At 60.9% G+C, this 17,407-nt stretch overlaps 1 protein-coding gene across 2 annotated transcripts; it reads left to right on the forward strand.

The window, feature by feature from the left end:
* Positions 1 to 5,525: 5,525 nt before the first annotated feature.
* Positions 5,526 to 17,239, forward strand: NHERF2 (NHERF family PDZ scaffold protein 2). 2 transcript variants are annotated; one of them, XM_079792124.1, is made up of 6 exons: positions 5,526 to 6,743; positions 9,418 to 9,618; positions 14,499 to 14,678; positions 14,949 to 15,102; positions 15,179 to 15,222; positions 16,091 to 17,239. In XM_079792124.1, the coding sequence occupies exons 1-6, from the start codon at positions 6,531 to 6,533 to the stop codon at positions 16,247 to 16,249; spliced, it is 951 nt and encodes a 316-aa protein (XP_079648250.1). In that variant the 5' UTR covers positions 5,526 to 6,530; the 3' UTR covers positions 16,250 to 17,239. The 2 variants fall into 2 exon arrangements, with proteins under 2 accessions (XP_079648250.1, XP_079648251.1); XM_079792125.1 differs by lacking the exons at positions 5,526 to 6,743; positions 9,418 to 9,618 and adding an exon at positions 11,678 to 11,952.
* The last annotated feature ends 168 nt before the right edge of the window (positions 17,240 to 17,407 follow it).

Here is a 17,407-nt window from a genome sequence, read left to right on the forward strand (position 1 = left end):
TGAGCAGGGGTGGGGCCAAGGAGTAGTTATAGTTGGACCCACCAGAGATCAACTCTTGGCCCGTAGCTTTCTGCGCTCAGGCTCCCAGATACCTCAATTCCACCTCACACCCAGATCCAGCTGCGCCAGCTCCCTACCTTGTACGGGGCCGCTGCTCGAATTGCCGCTGCCCGCAGGCGCCTGGTATAAAGCTCGCGGCCAGTCCCGGCGACCCCCGGGTGGGCCGCGCCGCGGGTCTGCTCGTGGGGCTGCGCTGCGTCCCACTGCCGGCCCCCTTGCCTGGGCGCTCCAGGCCTGCGTGCGCACTCCCTTGGGCCATCAGCCATAGACACCCTCTACTCCAGGTTGCGCCCGCCAAGCTGTCCTGCCTCCCTCTGGGGTTCAGAAACCATGGGAGGCGCGACTCATTAGATCCCGCGCGGGGCTCCCCGTCAGGGCGCCCTGGAGCCTGCGCCTGAAACCAAGCAGCGGCTGGTCCGGTTCCTGGACCTCAGCGGAGCAGGCCCGGTACCTGGGAAGGGGGCTGGGACGGCAGCGGGTCGGGAGGTTTGAGCACGGAGCGCAGATCCGCGTGCCCAATGACACCTTCCTACCTTTTCATCCCTCATTACAAGCCGTGGAAGGCTTTCGTGGAGCAGGGGTAGGGGTAGTGGAGGGCGCACAGCCCTCTCCCCATGGTCCTGCTATGTTCTTAGAGTCTCCCGCTCAGCCTTGGTCCCAGCAGCGAACTGCCTTCGCGGGCCTCGTCTTGCTCCAGGGCGGTCCTGAACTCAGCCCCTGCCCTCAGCGCCCCGGGGCCTGACTCAGGCATGGTGGCTTTGGCCTCCAGAGCGCGAAGCTCTGGCCAAGCCATGCTGTTTGATCAATAAAACTTGCCTGGTTCCTGCGCCTCGCGTGTGACCCTTTTCCTCTGCTATGTGTACTTTGCCATCTAGCTTTGGGGCGCAAACAGCCATGCCCACGCCCTGGAAAATGTCAGGAGCTTTCTCGCTGCCCAGTAGAATCTAATACTCCTCCCTCCCCCGCCCCAATGCCTTGATCTGTATGTCCAAGAGGGATGGAAGAGGAGAAAGAGACAGAAACACTACCTGGCGCCGAAACCGGTTTGGCTCAGTGGATAGAGCGTCGGCCTTCGGACTCAAGGGTCCCAGGTTCGATTCCGGTCAAGGGCATGTACCTTGGTTGCGGGCACATCCCCAGTGTGCAAGAGGCAGCTGATCGATGTTTCTAACTCTCTCTTCCTCTCTGTAATATATTAAAAAAAAGAAACACTACCTGGGCCTGGGTTCCCTTCTCTGCCAGTGTTGCCCCTCCTTTTCGGAGGTGGGGGTCATCAGGCCAGGCCCTGGGGTCCCCAGGAAGGGAGGGGTCTGCCCTGGAGAGGGGTAAGTCAGACCCTGGGTTCCTGCTGTCATTCACTAAGGTATAGAGGAAAGCAGGAGCTCATACCTCACCCACTGAGATGGAGCGCCCCCCCCCCCCCCCCACCTCACCCGCCCTCAGCTTCCCTCACTATGCCCCCTGGCCAGGTTGGGGAGATTATCTTTCCCAAAGAGGTGGGATCTCAAGACCTGGCAGCCCACCCAACCTTTCCCTGATCTCCCAGCATTCCTTCCAAACCTAGATTTCCTAGGAACCCCTCCCTCCTCTCAGCAGAAGGCTTCTGGAGAGAAAGTGGGAACCCCTGCCCCCTTAACAGCCTTGCTCTCCCCCTAGGCAGAAAGAGCCCCACCACTGAGTCCCCTTGCCTCCTCAAGGACCCTCTACCTCTTATTCCCCTCCGCATTCCCAGTTATTGGCTCCAGCCCCCTAGGCAATGTGCTGTGCCATCTTGAATAGCAAAGACCTCCTCTACCTGGTCCCCTCCCAGCTCCTCCTTCACAAGTATCTGGGCCCCTCCACCCTCCCGCTTTCTCTTCAGCTCTTCAGTGTGGGTTCGGGCTCCCAATCTGTCCTGGACCTCACAGCACCGAGGCACTGTGCTCCTTGCTGTTTGCCCTTGGAGCCCTCTGCAAGGTCTCCCCTTGGGACACCCAGCAAAGACTGGAGGAGAGGTGGTCCCGTGTCTGGCTGGCTTTGGGATGCCCATGTGGAACCAGCCCCACACTGCCCTTTGGCCTCTGGAAGCTAGCCCTCATCTCTCCTCACTGGCAGTTCCTCCTCATCTCCTGGATGCGTCCTCTGCACGTGATCCCCTAATGTGGGTGCCCATTTTAACTCCACTCTCTCAAGTCTTACCCTGAATTTATTTACCCTGATTCCACTCAGTTTTTTTTTTTTTTTTTTTTGGCTTCAGGATCCACACTGGCAGAAGGGGTGGATCCAGACCTCTCAGGTCCTCTCTCTCTGAGCCCACTCCTGCCCCTGCTCCTCCTTGAACTTGTTCTTTCAAACCATGGGCTTACTGACCTCGTCACACCCAATACACGTTAAAAGGGTTCCCCACCATTGGTGGGATGAAATCCATCTCTGGGTCTGGGCCACAGGGCTGGACCTGTCCCCCACTCTCCCTTTTTTAAAAAATTTATTTTTATTTTTTTAATTACTTTATTGATTAAGGTATCATCCCCCACTCTCATTGCTCCCTCCCCTCTCCACACAGACTGCAGACATCCGGCAGGTTCCTGACACAGCCCCGTGGGCCACCCTGAAAGACTCCTGGGCTCCAGGCTGGGTTAAATGCCCCACCTTCGGGCTTCCCAAGCCCTCGGCCTCGCCTGCCCTTGCCGAGTACACAAATCCCCGTTTCCATGGGTCTCGGAGATGTTTCCCCAGTGCTCAACGTGCTTGGCATCTAGTGGTCAGCAAATATTTGGTCACAAGTGCTGGAGCACTTGGTGAAAGGCCAGATTTCCTGTTGCCTGAGGTATCCCAGTCCAGAGAGGTTGGTGCTAGGTAAGGTGAGGGAGAAGAGCCCATTAGGGGCTCTGCAGAGTCTTCGCTTCTCTGCCTACCACTCATATGGCACCTCTAAGTCCCTGTATTGCAAGCAGCCCTAGCGCGCCGACCTCGCTCCAATCCCCACTTCACAGAGCTGGACCCTGTCGGCGTTCAGAGGGGTGGAGCCTGGGGCAGCCCTTCGGGCCATGCAATCCCACGCACAGCCAGCAGGTGGCGCTGCGCGGCTGCGCTTCTGGGCTACAGCCCGCTCCGCGCCTCCAGCGGTGGGGGCGGCTGGGGTGAGTCGCTGGCAGGACCCGAGCGGGGTGGGCGGGGCACGGCCGCCCCGGCGTCCTCGGTGGGCTTCCTGCGCCACCTCCCTCGTTGGTACTCGTGGTTCTCCCCTTCTCTCTCCCCGTCGGTCTCGTTCCAATTTCTTCCCGTCACCCTGGTCCCGCTGCTCAATTTTGGGCTCGGAAGAGAGGCCTGGTGTCGTCTGCGGGAGGAGCCCTAAGCCTGAGGTCCTAGTTATCCCGCGGGGCCATTACTGCCATTAGGGAGGGAGGCGCCGGCCGAGGAAGCTCTGGGCCATTACACAGGCGTAAGACACTCCCGCCTCCCCCCCCCCCCCCCCCCCGAGGCACGAACCATCCTCTGACTGTGACCAGGCCTCTTCCCACTGCCACACCCCATGGGAGTCACCGCCCGGGCCCAGGCTCCGCCTATCGCTGGGGTGTTGCAGCAGGGAGCTGGACTCAAAGCTCAGAGGAAAGCCCCCTCCTTCCCCAGGGTGGACCGAACGACTGTCCAGGGGAGGGGAGCACCGGAAGGTCTCCTCGCCCTCTATCGCAAGGTCCGCGCAGCTAGGTGGCAGGAGTGGGGGAGGGCGTGGGGGAGGACGTGGGGGAGGGGGATCGCCCAGACCACCTCCAACCTGACTTCCTTCCGCCTGTTGCCCGCCTCACCGTCCACCTCCCCTATTCCTTTCCCAGAGTCCCCACACAGCGCACAGCTCCTGGGCACCTCTCAGCCACGCTCCTGGTCCTCTGCCTTTGCGTGTTCTGCGTCTCTCACCATCACAGCGCCTGAGGCTCAGGCTGCAGGGAACTTAGGGAAGAGTTTGCCCAGGAGAGCTGCTGGTCGCCCTTCCTCGGGGCTGTTCCTCGAGGCCCTCCACACTGACCCTGCTCCCTCTCGCTCATTCCTGTTCCCCCTTTGGAATTTTCACCTGCAGTTCTTCCCTGCGCCTTTATTTATTTGCTGTTGTTACCCACTTCCTTTGTTACCCACCCCCTTCCTTACTCTGGTTACCCTCCCTTGTATTTTCCGGCTTTGGGGCCTCCTTTGTTACTCTTGGATCCAGCGTCTGTGCCTGGCCCCTGGCTGTGACCACACGCCCTGTTCCCCCTCCCTCCAGCTGTGTTGTTCCCATCCGACTTCGCTTACAGGTTGAGTCTTTTGCTGTGGAAGGTAAAAAAGGCCCAAGGCTGATCAGGATCTTCTGTCCCAGGGAGTGAGGAGGGGGTCTCCAAGCCTTCTGACCCAGGGGACCTTGTCTGGTGGTCTCCCATTGGGCCACCTCCTTCCACTCTGGTGTGGCCCCAAAGCTACAGACTGGCCGGTCTTGGATGGTCCTCAGTGCTCTGGGGCAGTGGTCGGCAAACTGCGGCTCGCGAGCCACATGCGGCTCTTTGGCCCCTTGAGTGTGGCTCTTCCACAAAATACCACGGCCTGGGCGAGTCTATTTTGAAGAAGTGGCGTTAGAAGAAGTTTGAGTTTAAAAAATGTGGCTCTCAAAAGAAATTTCAGTCGTTGTACTGTTGATATTTGGCTCTGTTGACTAATGAGTTTGCCGACCACTGCTCTGGGGTAACCCCTTGGGGTGGTATATGGTAGACTTCACTGCCCACCCCGATCCTCACTGCCTCCTGATGCAGCAGCACTAGGTTGAGTACAGGGAAGCCAGTCACAGGCCAGACAGACAACCTCTGAACAGGCAAACAGACAAATGGAGGTGGCCAGCCAGATGGGAGCCTATGGCAGCATGAGCCAGGAACTCAGAGGTGGGGTGGGGGTGGGGAGTAGCCATGCAGTTTTGGCCTAAGTGGCTTTTATGGGCAGCAGCTGGGGTGTGGACACCCAAGGGGCTTTGGCCCAGGAGGCTGCCCAGAGGCGGGCCCTGTGCTTGGGTGGGAGCTGGGAGCCCAGGCCGAGGGCACTGGAGAAGTCGCAGCAAGGACTGGGCCTGAGTGGAGCCTGCTCCCGCCCTCAATGGGGAACTGTCTGGGCTGGCTGTGCCTGACTCCTGGGGACCAGGTATGTGCGGGGGAGGGGTCCACTGAGGGGGGCCTGCATCCAGCTGTCTGCCAGTATCTGAAGCCGTGAAGAGTGTGGACGTGGAATCTCTCAGCCCTCGGCTCAAGAGGAGCTGGGGAACCTGGCCTGAGACTCTTCCTTCTCCAAACCTCAGTCCTGATCTGTGAAATGGCCTGAGCCTTGTAGGGAGGTTCCAGGTAAAGTGCACTCAGAGGCAGTGATTCTCCATGTGATTATGTTGTGTGGTTGGCAGAAGGGGGCACTCTTTCTGGGAGGAGGTAGAGGCTGGGGAGAGTGGGGATGGAGGCAGGGGCGGACTGGGGGCAGAGGAGGGGAGATTCTCTGGTTCCTACCTATGAAAACAGCTCCTGTGAGTGCTGACCACAGGCCAGGGCTCAGATACCAGAGTCCTCAGCACATTATATCCCAGGTCAGCATGGGGAGGGGGGTAGCAAAGACCGAGACCTTCTCATCTCAGCCAGACGAGTGTACTTCCTTACCCCACCCTTCCACTTGTTCAGTCACCCACAATGGACAGGAGTGAGGGGTCCTGGCACAGGGAGAGGATGATGGGAATGCTTAATGGACACACTCGGCACAGATCAGGGCAAACACTCCTGGGGAGGGCCAGGGAGTCACTCAGGTACTGGCCTCCAGTAGATAGGGAGGGGCTGCGGTCACGTCACTTTCAAACCTCTCCTCTTGCCTCTCGGACTGTCCTGGGACTGCGCTGGGCCAGGGCAGCTGTGGGCACAGGAGGGACCCAGATTCACAGACAGCGGTGCTAGTGGTGCTTCCCAAGGAGGGTGGGCAGAGCTGCAGCCCTTGCTGGTACCCTTTGTCTCCTGTGTGGGACTCCTTGGGCCCCAGGACCCTTCTCCATCCCTCTCCCACCTCTCTATCTTGGTGCAGTGCCCTGCATGCAGTAGGTGCTCAATAAATGTGCCTGGAACAGAAGGCAAAGGTGCTGACGCCAAGGAGGCTGTCCCGAGTGGGGGCGAGACAGAGGGGTTCCCGGTGATTCTGAACCCCCAGTTCCTGCAGCCTTCCTCTGGGCTCCCCAGGGCTGGCAGGGTGCCGAGATAGGGGCGAGGCCAGGATGGCTTGGACCCAGGGCGGGGGCGGAGGAGGCGGGGAAGGGGCGGTGCGGGGGCGGTGTCGCAGCCTGAGCTCCAGCCCCAGCCCGAGGCGACGGGAGCCGAACGGGAGGCGCGGAAGCCAACACCAGGTCCCCAGCGCCGCCGTCGCCTCCGAGCCGCCCGCGCCCCTGGCTTGCTGGCGGCGGCTGTGAGCGCCGAGGCCAGCCCCTGGCCCGCGGGTGGATAGCCAGCGCCATGGCCACCCCAGAACCGCTGCGGCCGCGCCTGTGCTGCCTGGTGCGTGGCGAGCAAGGCTACGGCTTCCACCTGCATGGCGAGAAGGGCCGTCGCGGGCAGTTCATCCGGCGCGTGGAGCCCGGTTCCCCGGCCGAGGCGGCCGAGCTGCGCGCTGGAGACCGCCTGGTCGAGGTCAACGGCGTCAACGTGGAGGGCGAAACGCACCACCAGGTGGGTGCCTGCGCCCCGTCCCAGCTCGCCGGGCCCCCTCCCCGGGAGCGCGACCATGGAGGTACCAAGGACCCCCCGGCCGGCGCTGCCTGCGCCCAGGCCTCAGCTCCCTGCTCCCGGCCGGGAGGGGGTCGCACCAGGGCCTGCGTGCCCCCAGCCCCCCACGAGGAAGTGGGGGACCGAGCCACGGAGGCAGCGGCCGCCGGCCTCCTTCCTAGTACCCCACCCCCTAAGCTCAGCAGTCCTGCACCTCCGAGGGGGAATCCTGGCAGGGAGGGGCCCGCACTGCGGTCTAGATCTTTAGGCTTGTTCTGGCCTGGGTGTACCAAGTGTGGAGGTGACGGGCAACTTGTGTACAAGCTTGTGTACTCATCTGAGTATGAGTGTGAGTGTGCAGGTTTCTCAGAGGATCACCCATGTGGGCAGACAACTATCTACTAGTATGTGAACCTAGGAAGTGTCATAGTAAGGGCACACCTGCGTGTGCCCGCATCAGTGAGTGTGTATGGGCTGGACTGTGTGCATGTGAATATACAGGTCTGCACCTAGGTGTGTGTGTGCATGGACAGGTCTGTTTGCTTGGACATGTATGTGTGAGCTGCGATGTGTGTTGGACACGTGTGTGAGCTGGGCTGCGTGTGAAAATACACAGGTCTGCACGCCTGGATGTGTGTGAGCTGCACTCTGTGTGTGTGTGTGTGTGTCCAGGCCTGCATGCTGACCCGTTTGGCTGTGTGTAGTCGTCAGTGTGTGTTGGCAGCCAGGGTACTCGTGGGCGTGCTGGCTGATGGTGCCTGGATCCCAGCGGGAATCACTGCTGGTGACAGCACATTCCTCTCCTTGGAGGCTGCCTGGCCCTGCAGGTGTCCCTGGCCGCAGCCCCTGCCTCCTGCAGCTGGAGATGAAGGCCAGAGGGAGGGCAGGGTCTCCTCCCTGCAGGGTCTGACTCCTGAGGGTGTCCACCTCCCACGGCCAGGGACTCACCGACTCACCTGGCTTGTGGACAGCCGCTCCTGCTCAGGTTCCTCTGTGTCCCCCCTGCACCTCTGCATCCATGATCCGTTTGGGTGCCCAGCCCTGGGGTCTAGAGATAATATATTGGTCCTTGGCTGAGACGGGAGCTGAGCTCCTGGGCCCTTGTCTATCCATCTGTCTGCTGTCCTGTCTTCCACCCAGAATGTCAACCTGATAAGGCTGTTTACTGAAGGAAGGTGGGGGTCAGGGCTAGAGGGCTTGGCTTGACAGACCACAGGGAGAGGCTGGCAACGGTGGTACCTGATCACTGTTTAACAGTCAACTGCCAGCCTTGCCCCTGCTTGTCCCAGGCTTCTGGGTGCTGGTCTAAGGGCTTCACAAGCCCTGACTGGGTAGCAGGGATAAAAAATATCTCTCTTAAAAAAATCTCTCTCTCTCTCTCTCTCTCTCTCTCTCTCTCTCTCTCTCTCAAATAAAATAAAAATTCAGTACTTCAGCCCTGGCTGGTGTGGCTCAGTTGGTTGAGCGTCATCCCCTGCACTGAAAGGTCGCCGGTTCTATTCCTGATAGGGCATGTGCCCAGGTTGTGGGCTTGATCCCAGGTGGGGGTGCGTGCGGGAGGCAACCAATTGATGTCTCTCTCTCTCTCCCTCTTCCCTCTCTCTCTAAAAATGAATTTTAAAAAAATTTAAAAAAATTTAGAACTCCACACACAGGACCCCATGGGATCCTCCTCCTGCCCCCGGAGGGAGGACATGCAGTTAAAGCTCCCATCCTACAGATGAGAAAACTGATGCTTGGAAATGCTGAGTGACTCCTTTGGGTACCACAGTTGGGAAGCAGCAGGGTGCTGCATGGGGAGAGAGGAGGGACAGGGAAACACGGGTCTGGTGCAGACCCTCCTCTCTGTTGACAACTTCTGCCAAGCAGCTGATGGGAGCCCATCTGCCCTCCCCCAGGCCTTGGGGTGGGGATGGGGATGTTGCCCTCCTTACTCCAATGTGCAGTGCTCCTTCACCCTGTAAGGCATACACTGGCATGCATGACCCATGGACACCCACATGCTCTAGACACACAGGCACCTGCACAGACACACAGATGGGCCACCTATCACACTTGCCCCACAGTTGGACCTGCCCCTCCACACCTCTGCCTGCTGCGTCTGAATCCTGCTTACAGCATCATGTGTGGTACCTGAGAGGTGCCTTGCCACAGGAACCCTGCAGGTCCAGCAGGAATGGATCTGTGCTCATGGTCTGGAGCAAAGAGAGGGCCTAGAGGCAGGGATTTAGCCTTCCATGCTCCACCACTGAGAAAGACAGAAATGGGCAGAGACACACCCAGACTGACACCCAGGGAGATGCCTCTCTTTCAAACCCAGACGGAGGACAGACCGACACAGATAGACGCACGCCTGCACAGTTGCCTCACCCAGCTTCCCGCCCCTCCTGGAGAGGACCCTGGGCTGAGGCAAGGCCTGGGACCACACTGCGGCCCTTGTCTCCTGGGCCCTCCTGTCAGGAGCCCCAGGAGAGGAGGGAGGGAGCTGCTGAAGCCGGGGGTGGGGGGTGGAGCCGGCAGGCCTCTTGGTCCAGCCACCCACCCCTAGTAGGTCAGCCAGGCCAGCCTTGGGTGGTGCCACTGTCCATGTGCTGCCCGGAGAGCTGGCTGCTGACCCACTGCCACCCGCCTGTCCCAGGTGGTCCAGAGGATCAAGGCTGTGGAGGGGCAGACCCGGCTGCTGGTGGTAGACAAGGAGACGGACGAGGAGCTGCGCCGGCGGCAGCTGACCTGCACTGAGGAGATGGCCCAGCGAGGGCTGCCACCCGCCCATGACCCCTGGGAGCCAAAGCCGGGCTGGACACGTGCAGGCAGCCTTGGCTCCAAGGATGGCCAGAAGGTATGGCAAGATTCTGCCCACAGGGACCACCTTGGCTTCTCCCGGAACCATCTTGGCCTCTCAGTGGCAGTCTCTGTTTCCCGTTCCCTCCAGAAGGCACTGTCTCAGCCTCTTCTGCCTCTCAGGGCCCTTCTTTGCCCCTGGTGACTACCCTCTTGGCTATCCTCTTTCTGCCCTGAGACTGTGTTAAGCTGGGTAGGATGAGGGCAGCCTGGCCATTCGCCCCCCAGCCCTCTTCCAGGATGCTCAGAGCCACCTGATCTAGGTCGGGGCCACTCTGACAAGGCCCCCTCCCCAACCTAGGGAGGGGCTGCTCGGATGTCCTGGGACTGAATGAGCCCAGCTCTGTGCCTGTGTCTGGTGTTTATCCGTCTGGCTCTGTCCCTGTGTCTGTCTCTAGGCACCTGATGGTTCTGTGAAGACCTTGGGGGTGGGGGCTGGCCCTCCCTGGACAGTGTATGGTTGGGGGCACCAGAGGAGTCTCCTCTCTAAGCTGAGTCCTCATCTGATGGTTTACAGGCTGGGGCACCTCCCTCTTCTCCCTGCCCTTCTCCCCATCCTCAGGCTGGAAGAGCTGGAAAAGAATTCACCTCCTTCTAGGTTTCTGGGCCTGGGGTGTGTGTGTGGGGGTGGTGGTGGTGGGGGGTGGGGCGCAGTGATCCTACCTGGGAAGCATCCGGACACTGGGAGGAAGAGCCTGGGGCTGCTAGTTCCTCCCTCCTGGAAACCCCATGTTAGTGTCTCTCATGTCCTCGCTCCCTTTTTTATTTTTAAAGAAAAATCAATCCCTTTAGGAGATTCAAGCCCAGGGGTTCCCCAGATCCCACTTCTAAGCCCAGTAGAGGTGTGAGAGCTGAAGTTTCTGGGTGTGCAGGGGATCCCAGCGTCTGCCTTACCCTGTGCCTGTGACCTGGACTGGAGCCTAGGCCCGTGCCTTTTGTTCTAAAGGGGTACGTGTGCTCAAGGACAGAGAACCCCTGGGCGGGTTGGAGCGGGGGTTGTCTCAGGTATATGGTGCCCGGCCCTGTAGTTTGCATTTTGTCCTGGGGCCAGCGAATGCTGGAATAGGGGGTGTTCGGGTCAGATTTGTGATTGCAGGGGGGTCCTGGGATGGTATGCTGGCTGGGGCCCCTCCCAGGCCTGCGGGTTGAAGCCTTCCTCCTTCTTGGGCATCTCACACGCCACCCCCAGGAAGTGCCCCTCCTTCCAGACGTTTGTCCATTGACTTGGACACAAATGGCTGAGTTCACCTTCCTGTGGAAAAAATTCCCCCTCAGGCCTTATCTTCAGGATGGGGTGGCCCACCTAGACCTTGGGTGGAGCCTTCCCCCTCTGCTATTTCAGGCTCCGGGGCTGCAGGAAGCCCTGGGAGGGGGCTTCCTCTGGGTGTATTTTTAGAGGAACAGAGTGGGGCCTGACTGGCAGGTCCCTCTGAGGTTCAGGCTGGCCAGAGGATAGAGACCCCCAGTTTTGTTGGCTGAACTCGGATCATCAGAAGGAGGCACTGGGCCTTGGGGTGGGGTGGGGGGTGGGGTGCGATGCTTGGGCGCAGGGCTCTGCTCTAAGGTGGGAAGGTGGGTGTGTGTGGTTTGCTTTGGTGCAGGATGAAGGGCCCACCCCTCGTGCCCCTGGGCTAGGGATGGCTGCATCTACCGTGCAGCCAATCCGGATAGTGATGATAGGGGACAGCCCCCACAAGAGCCAGGGCAACTAGCAACCAGTGGCGCCAGGTGGGGGCACTGGTAGGCCCCGGCCCTCCTCGTCCTCACAGGAAGTCTGGGCCCCCACCCTCTGGTTTTGGAGGCCCATGGGGGCTGAGAGTGAGTGAGTGGTGGCTGCTTGGCATAGGACCTTGTCCTACAAGAGGGCTTCTGCGGCTCCTTGCTCCTGCCTCTGCCCCGGGAGCTGCAGCAGGACTGTCTCCTATTCTGGGTCGGGGTTCCTCTCTTACCTCCCTGTCTCTCCAGCCGTGAGTCCTGGGAGCAGGGCAGGGCCTTCCAGCAACTTCCTTCCCTTCTTGGGACGGAAACCTAGCCAGTGGGGGGTGTGGGGCCTGGGCTGGAGCCTGAATAAGGGAGGGGGGCTCAGCCACCACCCTGTTCCCCAGAGTGACTCAGCCCCATGTCCCCACCTGTCCCTGGGGAGCCTGGGCCTCAGTGGGAGGTAGATAAATGGGGTGGCAGCCTGGGCCAGCCAGAGAGCTCAGGCCACGCCAGCTGGATGCTCACTGTCGGCCACTTCTATCCCGCCTCCATGGCCCACTCCTGGAATTCCACACCACCCGCCCTGGTCTCAGGAGCCCCTCCACCGAGCCCATCCCAGGGGCTTGTGCAGGTTAGGTGTGGTGGGGGCCGGGTGGGCAGTGAGGACCCCAGCAGCCAGTTTAGCCTGTGTCCCCCAGGGTTAGGAGAGGGGACCCTGGTGTGAGCAAGCTGGACCCTGAACAACAATGGGGCTTTTCTCAGCCAGGGCTGGTGAGTCACCATCTGGGGGGGGCGCACAGCCTGGCTCCTGGGGTACCCCCATGCCAGCCTCTTTGTCTGGTTACAGGCACAGCTGGGAGGCCAGGGCTTGTCCAGTTCTGGGGCGGCCCTGCTGGGAGCCGTGGGAGCCTGAGGGCCTGGCTGGGAGAGGGCAGGAAGTGCTCCGAGCCAGGGCTGGGAGTGAGGAATGTGAGCAATGCGCCGGCCCGCCTGCGCCCCCTCCAGACCCACTGCGGCCTGCTCTCCCGCAGGGCCTCCCTGCTGGGTCATCGCATTGCAGCCCCTCAGCTGTGCGTCCAGGGCCAGGTTTGGTGCTCCGTGGGCCCTGGTCTCTCATAAGGAGAGAGATTAAGGATAGACGTTAGGAGAAAACTCCTGGCTTGTGTGATGAGAGGCAGCTGTGCTGGATTGAGGGAGGGATGGCCAGTATGGTTTTGAACCCAGATGTGACTTCAGCCTGGCCTTATGGCCCGGGATGCCCCCAAATCTGTGCCCCCCCCGCAAATTATTTTCTCTTTTGGGGGCCTTGGCAGATCCTGCCCTGCAGGTTAATGTGGGGGGTGTAGGAAGAGGCCACAGGGCCCCATAGCACTGGGCCATCCTCTCACAGGTGTGGGTTGCCTTATGTGTCTGTGTAGCGTGTTTGCGAACATATGTTTGGATATCTGGTCTCTTTGACCGTGGGATGTGCCTCTGCTACCTGGGCCCATGCCCACCTTCCAGGCATGGTCATGTCCCACTTCCAGGTTCCATGCTTGGCCCTGGCCCTGGCCCCGCTCTGTCCCAGCCAGCCTTGGGGGGCCTGTGCTCCAGCGGCCTGTACTTAGAGGCACCTCTGGGGAGGTGTGGGCCCTCCTCAGAGCTGCACCCTTGTACCTCCAGGTGTGTCTGTGAGAGTCTCTCACCCTCCGGTTCAGACCATGTTGCCCAGCTGAGGCCCCAGGGGACTGAAGAGCAGCAGCTCTGTCCCTGGAGCTCTTGGGGTTATAGGGCCAGATGGTGGCCTGCAGTGGGGGTCCCCAGGGGGCTCTAGGCAGACTTTGGGGGTCAGGGAAGGGGTCTTGGAGGAAGGGCACAGGCTGGACAGGAAGAGGGTGCTCCTGATAGGCAGGAAGTGCCTGGCCGCGCAGCAAGGCACCCACCCGGTGCGGAAAGACACTTTCGGTCCCACAGCTGGGTGGCCACCAACCGGCAAGCCAGAGCATTCCCGGTCAGATTTGGGGTTTGGAATCAGGTTGCAGGCCTGGAGGCTGGAATGGCCCAGGGGGTGGCCGGGGCTGTAGGGGGGCAGGTACCCAAGGCCTGGAGACCTTCCCTGAGGGTCACCCCCAGCCCGGCCCAGGGTCCCTCCAGCACCCTTAAGGGAGGGGCCTGGAGAGCACTCCCACCCTGAACCCTTTCACCTGCACGCGCACTGGAGCCCTGAGCGTCCCGGGAAACCTGAGCTGCCGCCTGCCTGCTCACTCCGGCCACCGCCATGTTTAATTGAGCACCGGTAGCCGCTGGCCACTCAGCACTGTGGTCACTGACGGCCCCGGGCCCCGGCTGGGTGGGGGTACTGGGGCCTGGCCCCTGCCGGCAAGGCTCCCTGGCCCACGGCCCTCCTGCAGGATGCCAGAGGTAAAGCGAGGCAGGGCCCTGGGATGTTGATGGGGGACCCCCAGGGCACCATAGGCCCCTGAGTCCCAGCAGGGAGGGCAGCAGGGCAGGCCCACCCTCGGCCCCGTCACTGGGCTCCGCGCAGCAGCCCAGCCGGCCATCCTCCAGTCTCTGGGCGCGGTGGGGGTAGGGTGGAGGTGAGGGTGGCTCCAGCTTGCTCTGGAATGTGAAAGCAAACACAGTAGCACTGCCACCAGCCCTGTGGGAGAGAAAACAAAACTGCCCAAGCCGAGGACTCTGCGAGCCCTGCACTCGCAGAGGGAGGGGGGAGGGGGGCTTGCAGGCAGGGCCCATGAGGACAGCCTGGTGTGTCTGTGTAGCATGTTTGCGAACTGGGACATCGAGCTGAGTGGCAGCGGGTCTCGCCTGGCCTCTCCTAGGACCCTGGCCTGTGCTCAGTGCTGTCCTGGAGCCTGTTAACTCTCCCAACATCCCTAAGGCCCCTGGCCCTATCAGAAGTCATTTTGGGGTTTGGGAACTAAGACTTTGCCTAAGATGTTGCAGCTGGAGCTCAGTCACAGGCAGCTTAATGCCCCCCGCTCCCCCACCCCCCGGGTGTGGGTTTGTCTCTGCCACTGGGCAGGCCTGATGCCCAGTGTGGGGTTGGGGCTCCCTCCTGCCCACCACCACTGCTGTGCTGCACACTGGGGGCCAGAGGCTTTGGGGTGGTGTCAGTGGCCTCTGGGGAGGGAGACCGGAGCTGAAGATGGAGCTGAAGATTGTCCCGTGTGCCTGCAGGATGTCAATGGGCCCCCGAGGGAGCTTCGCCCGAGGCTCTGCCACCTTCGAAAGGGCCCTCAGGGCTATGGGTTCAACCTGCACAGTGACAAGTCCCGGCCAGGACAGTACATTCGTTCGGTGGACGTGGGCTCGCCGGCCGCCCACTCTGGCCTCCGTGCCCAAGATCGACTTATTGAGGTACCCATCACCAAGGCTTTGGGGTGGCAGGTGCCTGTGTTCGTCTGTGCCCGTGTCCCCTGTGTGCCTGTCTGTGCCCGTGTCCCCTGTTTGTGTGTGGGCCCCAGGTCCTCCCTGGGAGGAGGGGAGTTTCTGGGAACTTGAGCTGGCATTCCTCTTGCTGCCGTGGCTGGTGACAACATTGATGAATATTTGATGCCACACCTGGCCAGGCAGCTCGGGGGGCTGGTGGGGGCTGCCCTCAGTGCTGTGCTGTGCTGCCGGCGGCAGGTGAACGGGCAGAATGTGGAGGGACTGCGCCACGCAGAGGTGGTTGCCAGCATCAAGGCACGAGAGGACGAGGCCCGGCTGTTGGTGGTGGACCCGGAGACGGACGAGCACTTCAAGAGGCTGCGGGTGACCCCCACCGAGGAGCATGTGGAAGGTGGGCTGCTGCCCTGGGGGTCTCGGGTGGCGGGGAGCGTGGGGGCTGGGCAGCCCTTGACACACTGTCCCCACAGGTCCACTGCCATCACCTGTCACCAATGGGACCAGCCCTGCCCAGGTGAGAGGATGGGTGGAGGTGGACAGGGTGGGTCCAGGAGACTGGAGCGGCACCTCTAGGGGTCCCCAAGCCTGACAGAGCTCCCCCATATTTGTCCTTGTATATTTGAGGTTGTGACACCCAATCTGGCCCGACACTCCCAGCGGTAATGCCCTCTGGGGATCCTGTCCTGGGTCAGCCACTCCCAGCCCCACACGGCACTCCGGCCCCAGGGCTACTGCCCTTGCTGTTCCCTCTGCCCAGCACTGTCTGGCTACCTGGAGTGTCCGTCTCTCCTCAGGAAGCTGTCCCTGGCTTTGCCTCCGGTGACGTGCATGTGGGTGATTCATGCATCAAAATAGCTCCTCCCCATTGTGAATTGGCCAGGGCCGGGCCACCTGCCTGTTCACTGTTTAGTGTCCAGTGTCCTACCTACACTAAGCCTGGAGCATAGTAGAGGCTCGGTGCCCACTGCCGAATGGAGGAATAAATGCAGCTCTGTGTGTGCGGGTGTATGTGTGTGAACACTAGTGACAGGACAGGGCAGGGCCTCTGAAGCTACTACACCTTGCCCTTGGATTCCCAGCTCAATGGTGGCTCAGCGTGTTCATCCCGAAGTGATCTGCCTGGCTTAGACAAAGACAATGAGGTAGCAAATGTCCATCCACTTCCTCTGCTGTGCTTACACTCTGGGGGGCGCCAGAGAGGCCTTTTGGGTGGGTATTTATGGAGCTTTCAACCTGGGCAGTGGGGCCACTGCCTCCAGGAAGCCCTCCTGGGCTCGCTACCTCAGCCCCACCAGCTGGCCTCTGGTGTGAGCTCCCTGGAAAGGATTAATCAGTGTGGGGCTTGGGTCCCGGGCTCACTCTGCCTCCCTGTCCGCCCCCAGGACCGCAGCACCTGGAAGCACGACCCTTTTCAGGAGAGTGGCCTCCACCTGAGCCCCACGGCGGCTGAGGCCAAGGAGAAGGCAAAAGCCACCAGGGTCAACAAGCGGGCCCCGCAGATGGACTGGAACCAGAAGCGTGAGATCTTCAGCAATTTCTGAGCCCCTCACTACCTGTGTGCTGGACCCGGGCCTTCTCCCTGCACGGACTTTGGGCCTCCCTCCTTGGGCCCAGACCAGAGCTCCCCAAGCCTCAGTGGACTGGAGGAGGTGCATCCTCACCCCCAGAAGCCGTGGTGGTCCCACCACCACCCAGGAACCAACCCACATCCCAGTGAGTCCCTGTCCTGATCCCCCTACCGTTCCCGTGGGTGCTGGGGGAACGTGGCAGCAAGACTGGGGAGAGGGAGCCCCCAGTATGTGAGAGACATTGAGAGAGGGAGAAGCAGCGGTGACCCTAGGGGCCGGGCCTCTGCCGCGCTGCCTGGGCCTGCTGACTTAAAGGAATTTGTGGTTTTGCTTTTTTTTTTTTTTTCCAAAAAGAGCTCCAGCTCCACACATGTTTTCACTTAATACCAGAGCCCCGCCCCCGCCAGGACATGTTCTCTAAATAATTGCAATAAAACAAACCTTTCTCTACAAACCATTTCCTCCCCACCCCTTCCTTCTTGGCAGCAGCCATGCCGGTGGGAGTCCCAGGAACTTCCTGGGGCAGAGGTAGTGGGCAGGCTATTTGAGGGGGCTTCAGGTGAGGCTGGGAGGCCAGATGTGGCTATAGAAGCTTCCCCTCAGCCTTGTCTTTGCCTTCTCTGCTGTGGGGGTTCTCTAGGCGAGATCCCCTATGTCCCCACCACACCAGGGGTCCGGGATGCAGGGTCTGGGCTCTCGGAGGGGCCTGGGGATGGAGGCCTCCTGCCCCTGGAGAGGGCAGCCTCTGGACAGGCCCCTTGCTCCTCTGCCACGGCCCCCAGGCTCGGGGAGTGGCTGTGTGAGAGCCTACCCCAGAGTGACTCCAGGCTTTGGGCTTGGCCCCTGCCCGGCGCCCTCCCCCAGTAGACCCCACAGACTCTGCCCTGAAACCCACTGACATTGCTGTCTGCCCTGTAAGCCATAGCGCATCTGCGCCCTTGGAATAAACAGGCCTTCCTCACACCCTTGGCTGCCTCTGTGCTTCCTCAGGGGATGGGGGAATGGTGGTCCACGCAGCAAGGTAGCAGCCTAGCAGCCCCATCCCCAAATCCCAGCTGCTGGAAACAGGTCTCGTTCTTTGTTTGTTTGTTTTTAATCCTTACCCGAGGATATTTTTTTTCCATTGACTTC

The sequence above is a fragment of the Cnephaeus nilssonii genome (genome assembly GCF_951640355.1).
Source record: "Cnephaeus nilssonii genome assembly, chromosome: 2".
In the NCBI taxonomy this organism is placed as follows: domain Eukaryota; kingdom Metazoa; phylum Chordata; class Mammalia; order Chiroptera; family Vespertilionidae; genus Cnephaeus; species Cnephaeus nilssonii.

Excerpts from the sequence above, each read along its gene's own strand:
- NHERF2 (XM_079792124.1), top strand. The coding sequence starts at position 6,531 with ATGGCCACCCCAGAACCGCTGCGGCCGCGCCTGTGCTGCCTGGTGCGT. Across the intron at positions 14,679-14,948 it reads CCCAAGATCGACTTATTGAG|GTGAACGGGCAGAATGTGGA; the intron begins GTACCCATCACC and ends TGCCGGCGGCAG. Across the intron at positions 15,223-16,090 it reads ATGGGACCAGCCCTGCCCAG|GACCGCAGCACCTGGAAGCA; the intron begins GTGAGAGGATGG and ends GTCCGCCCCCAG.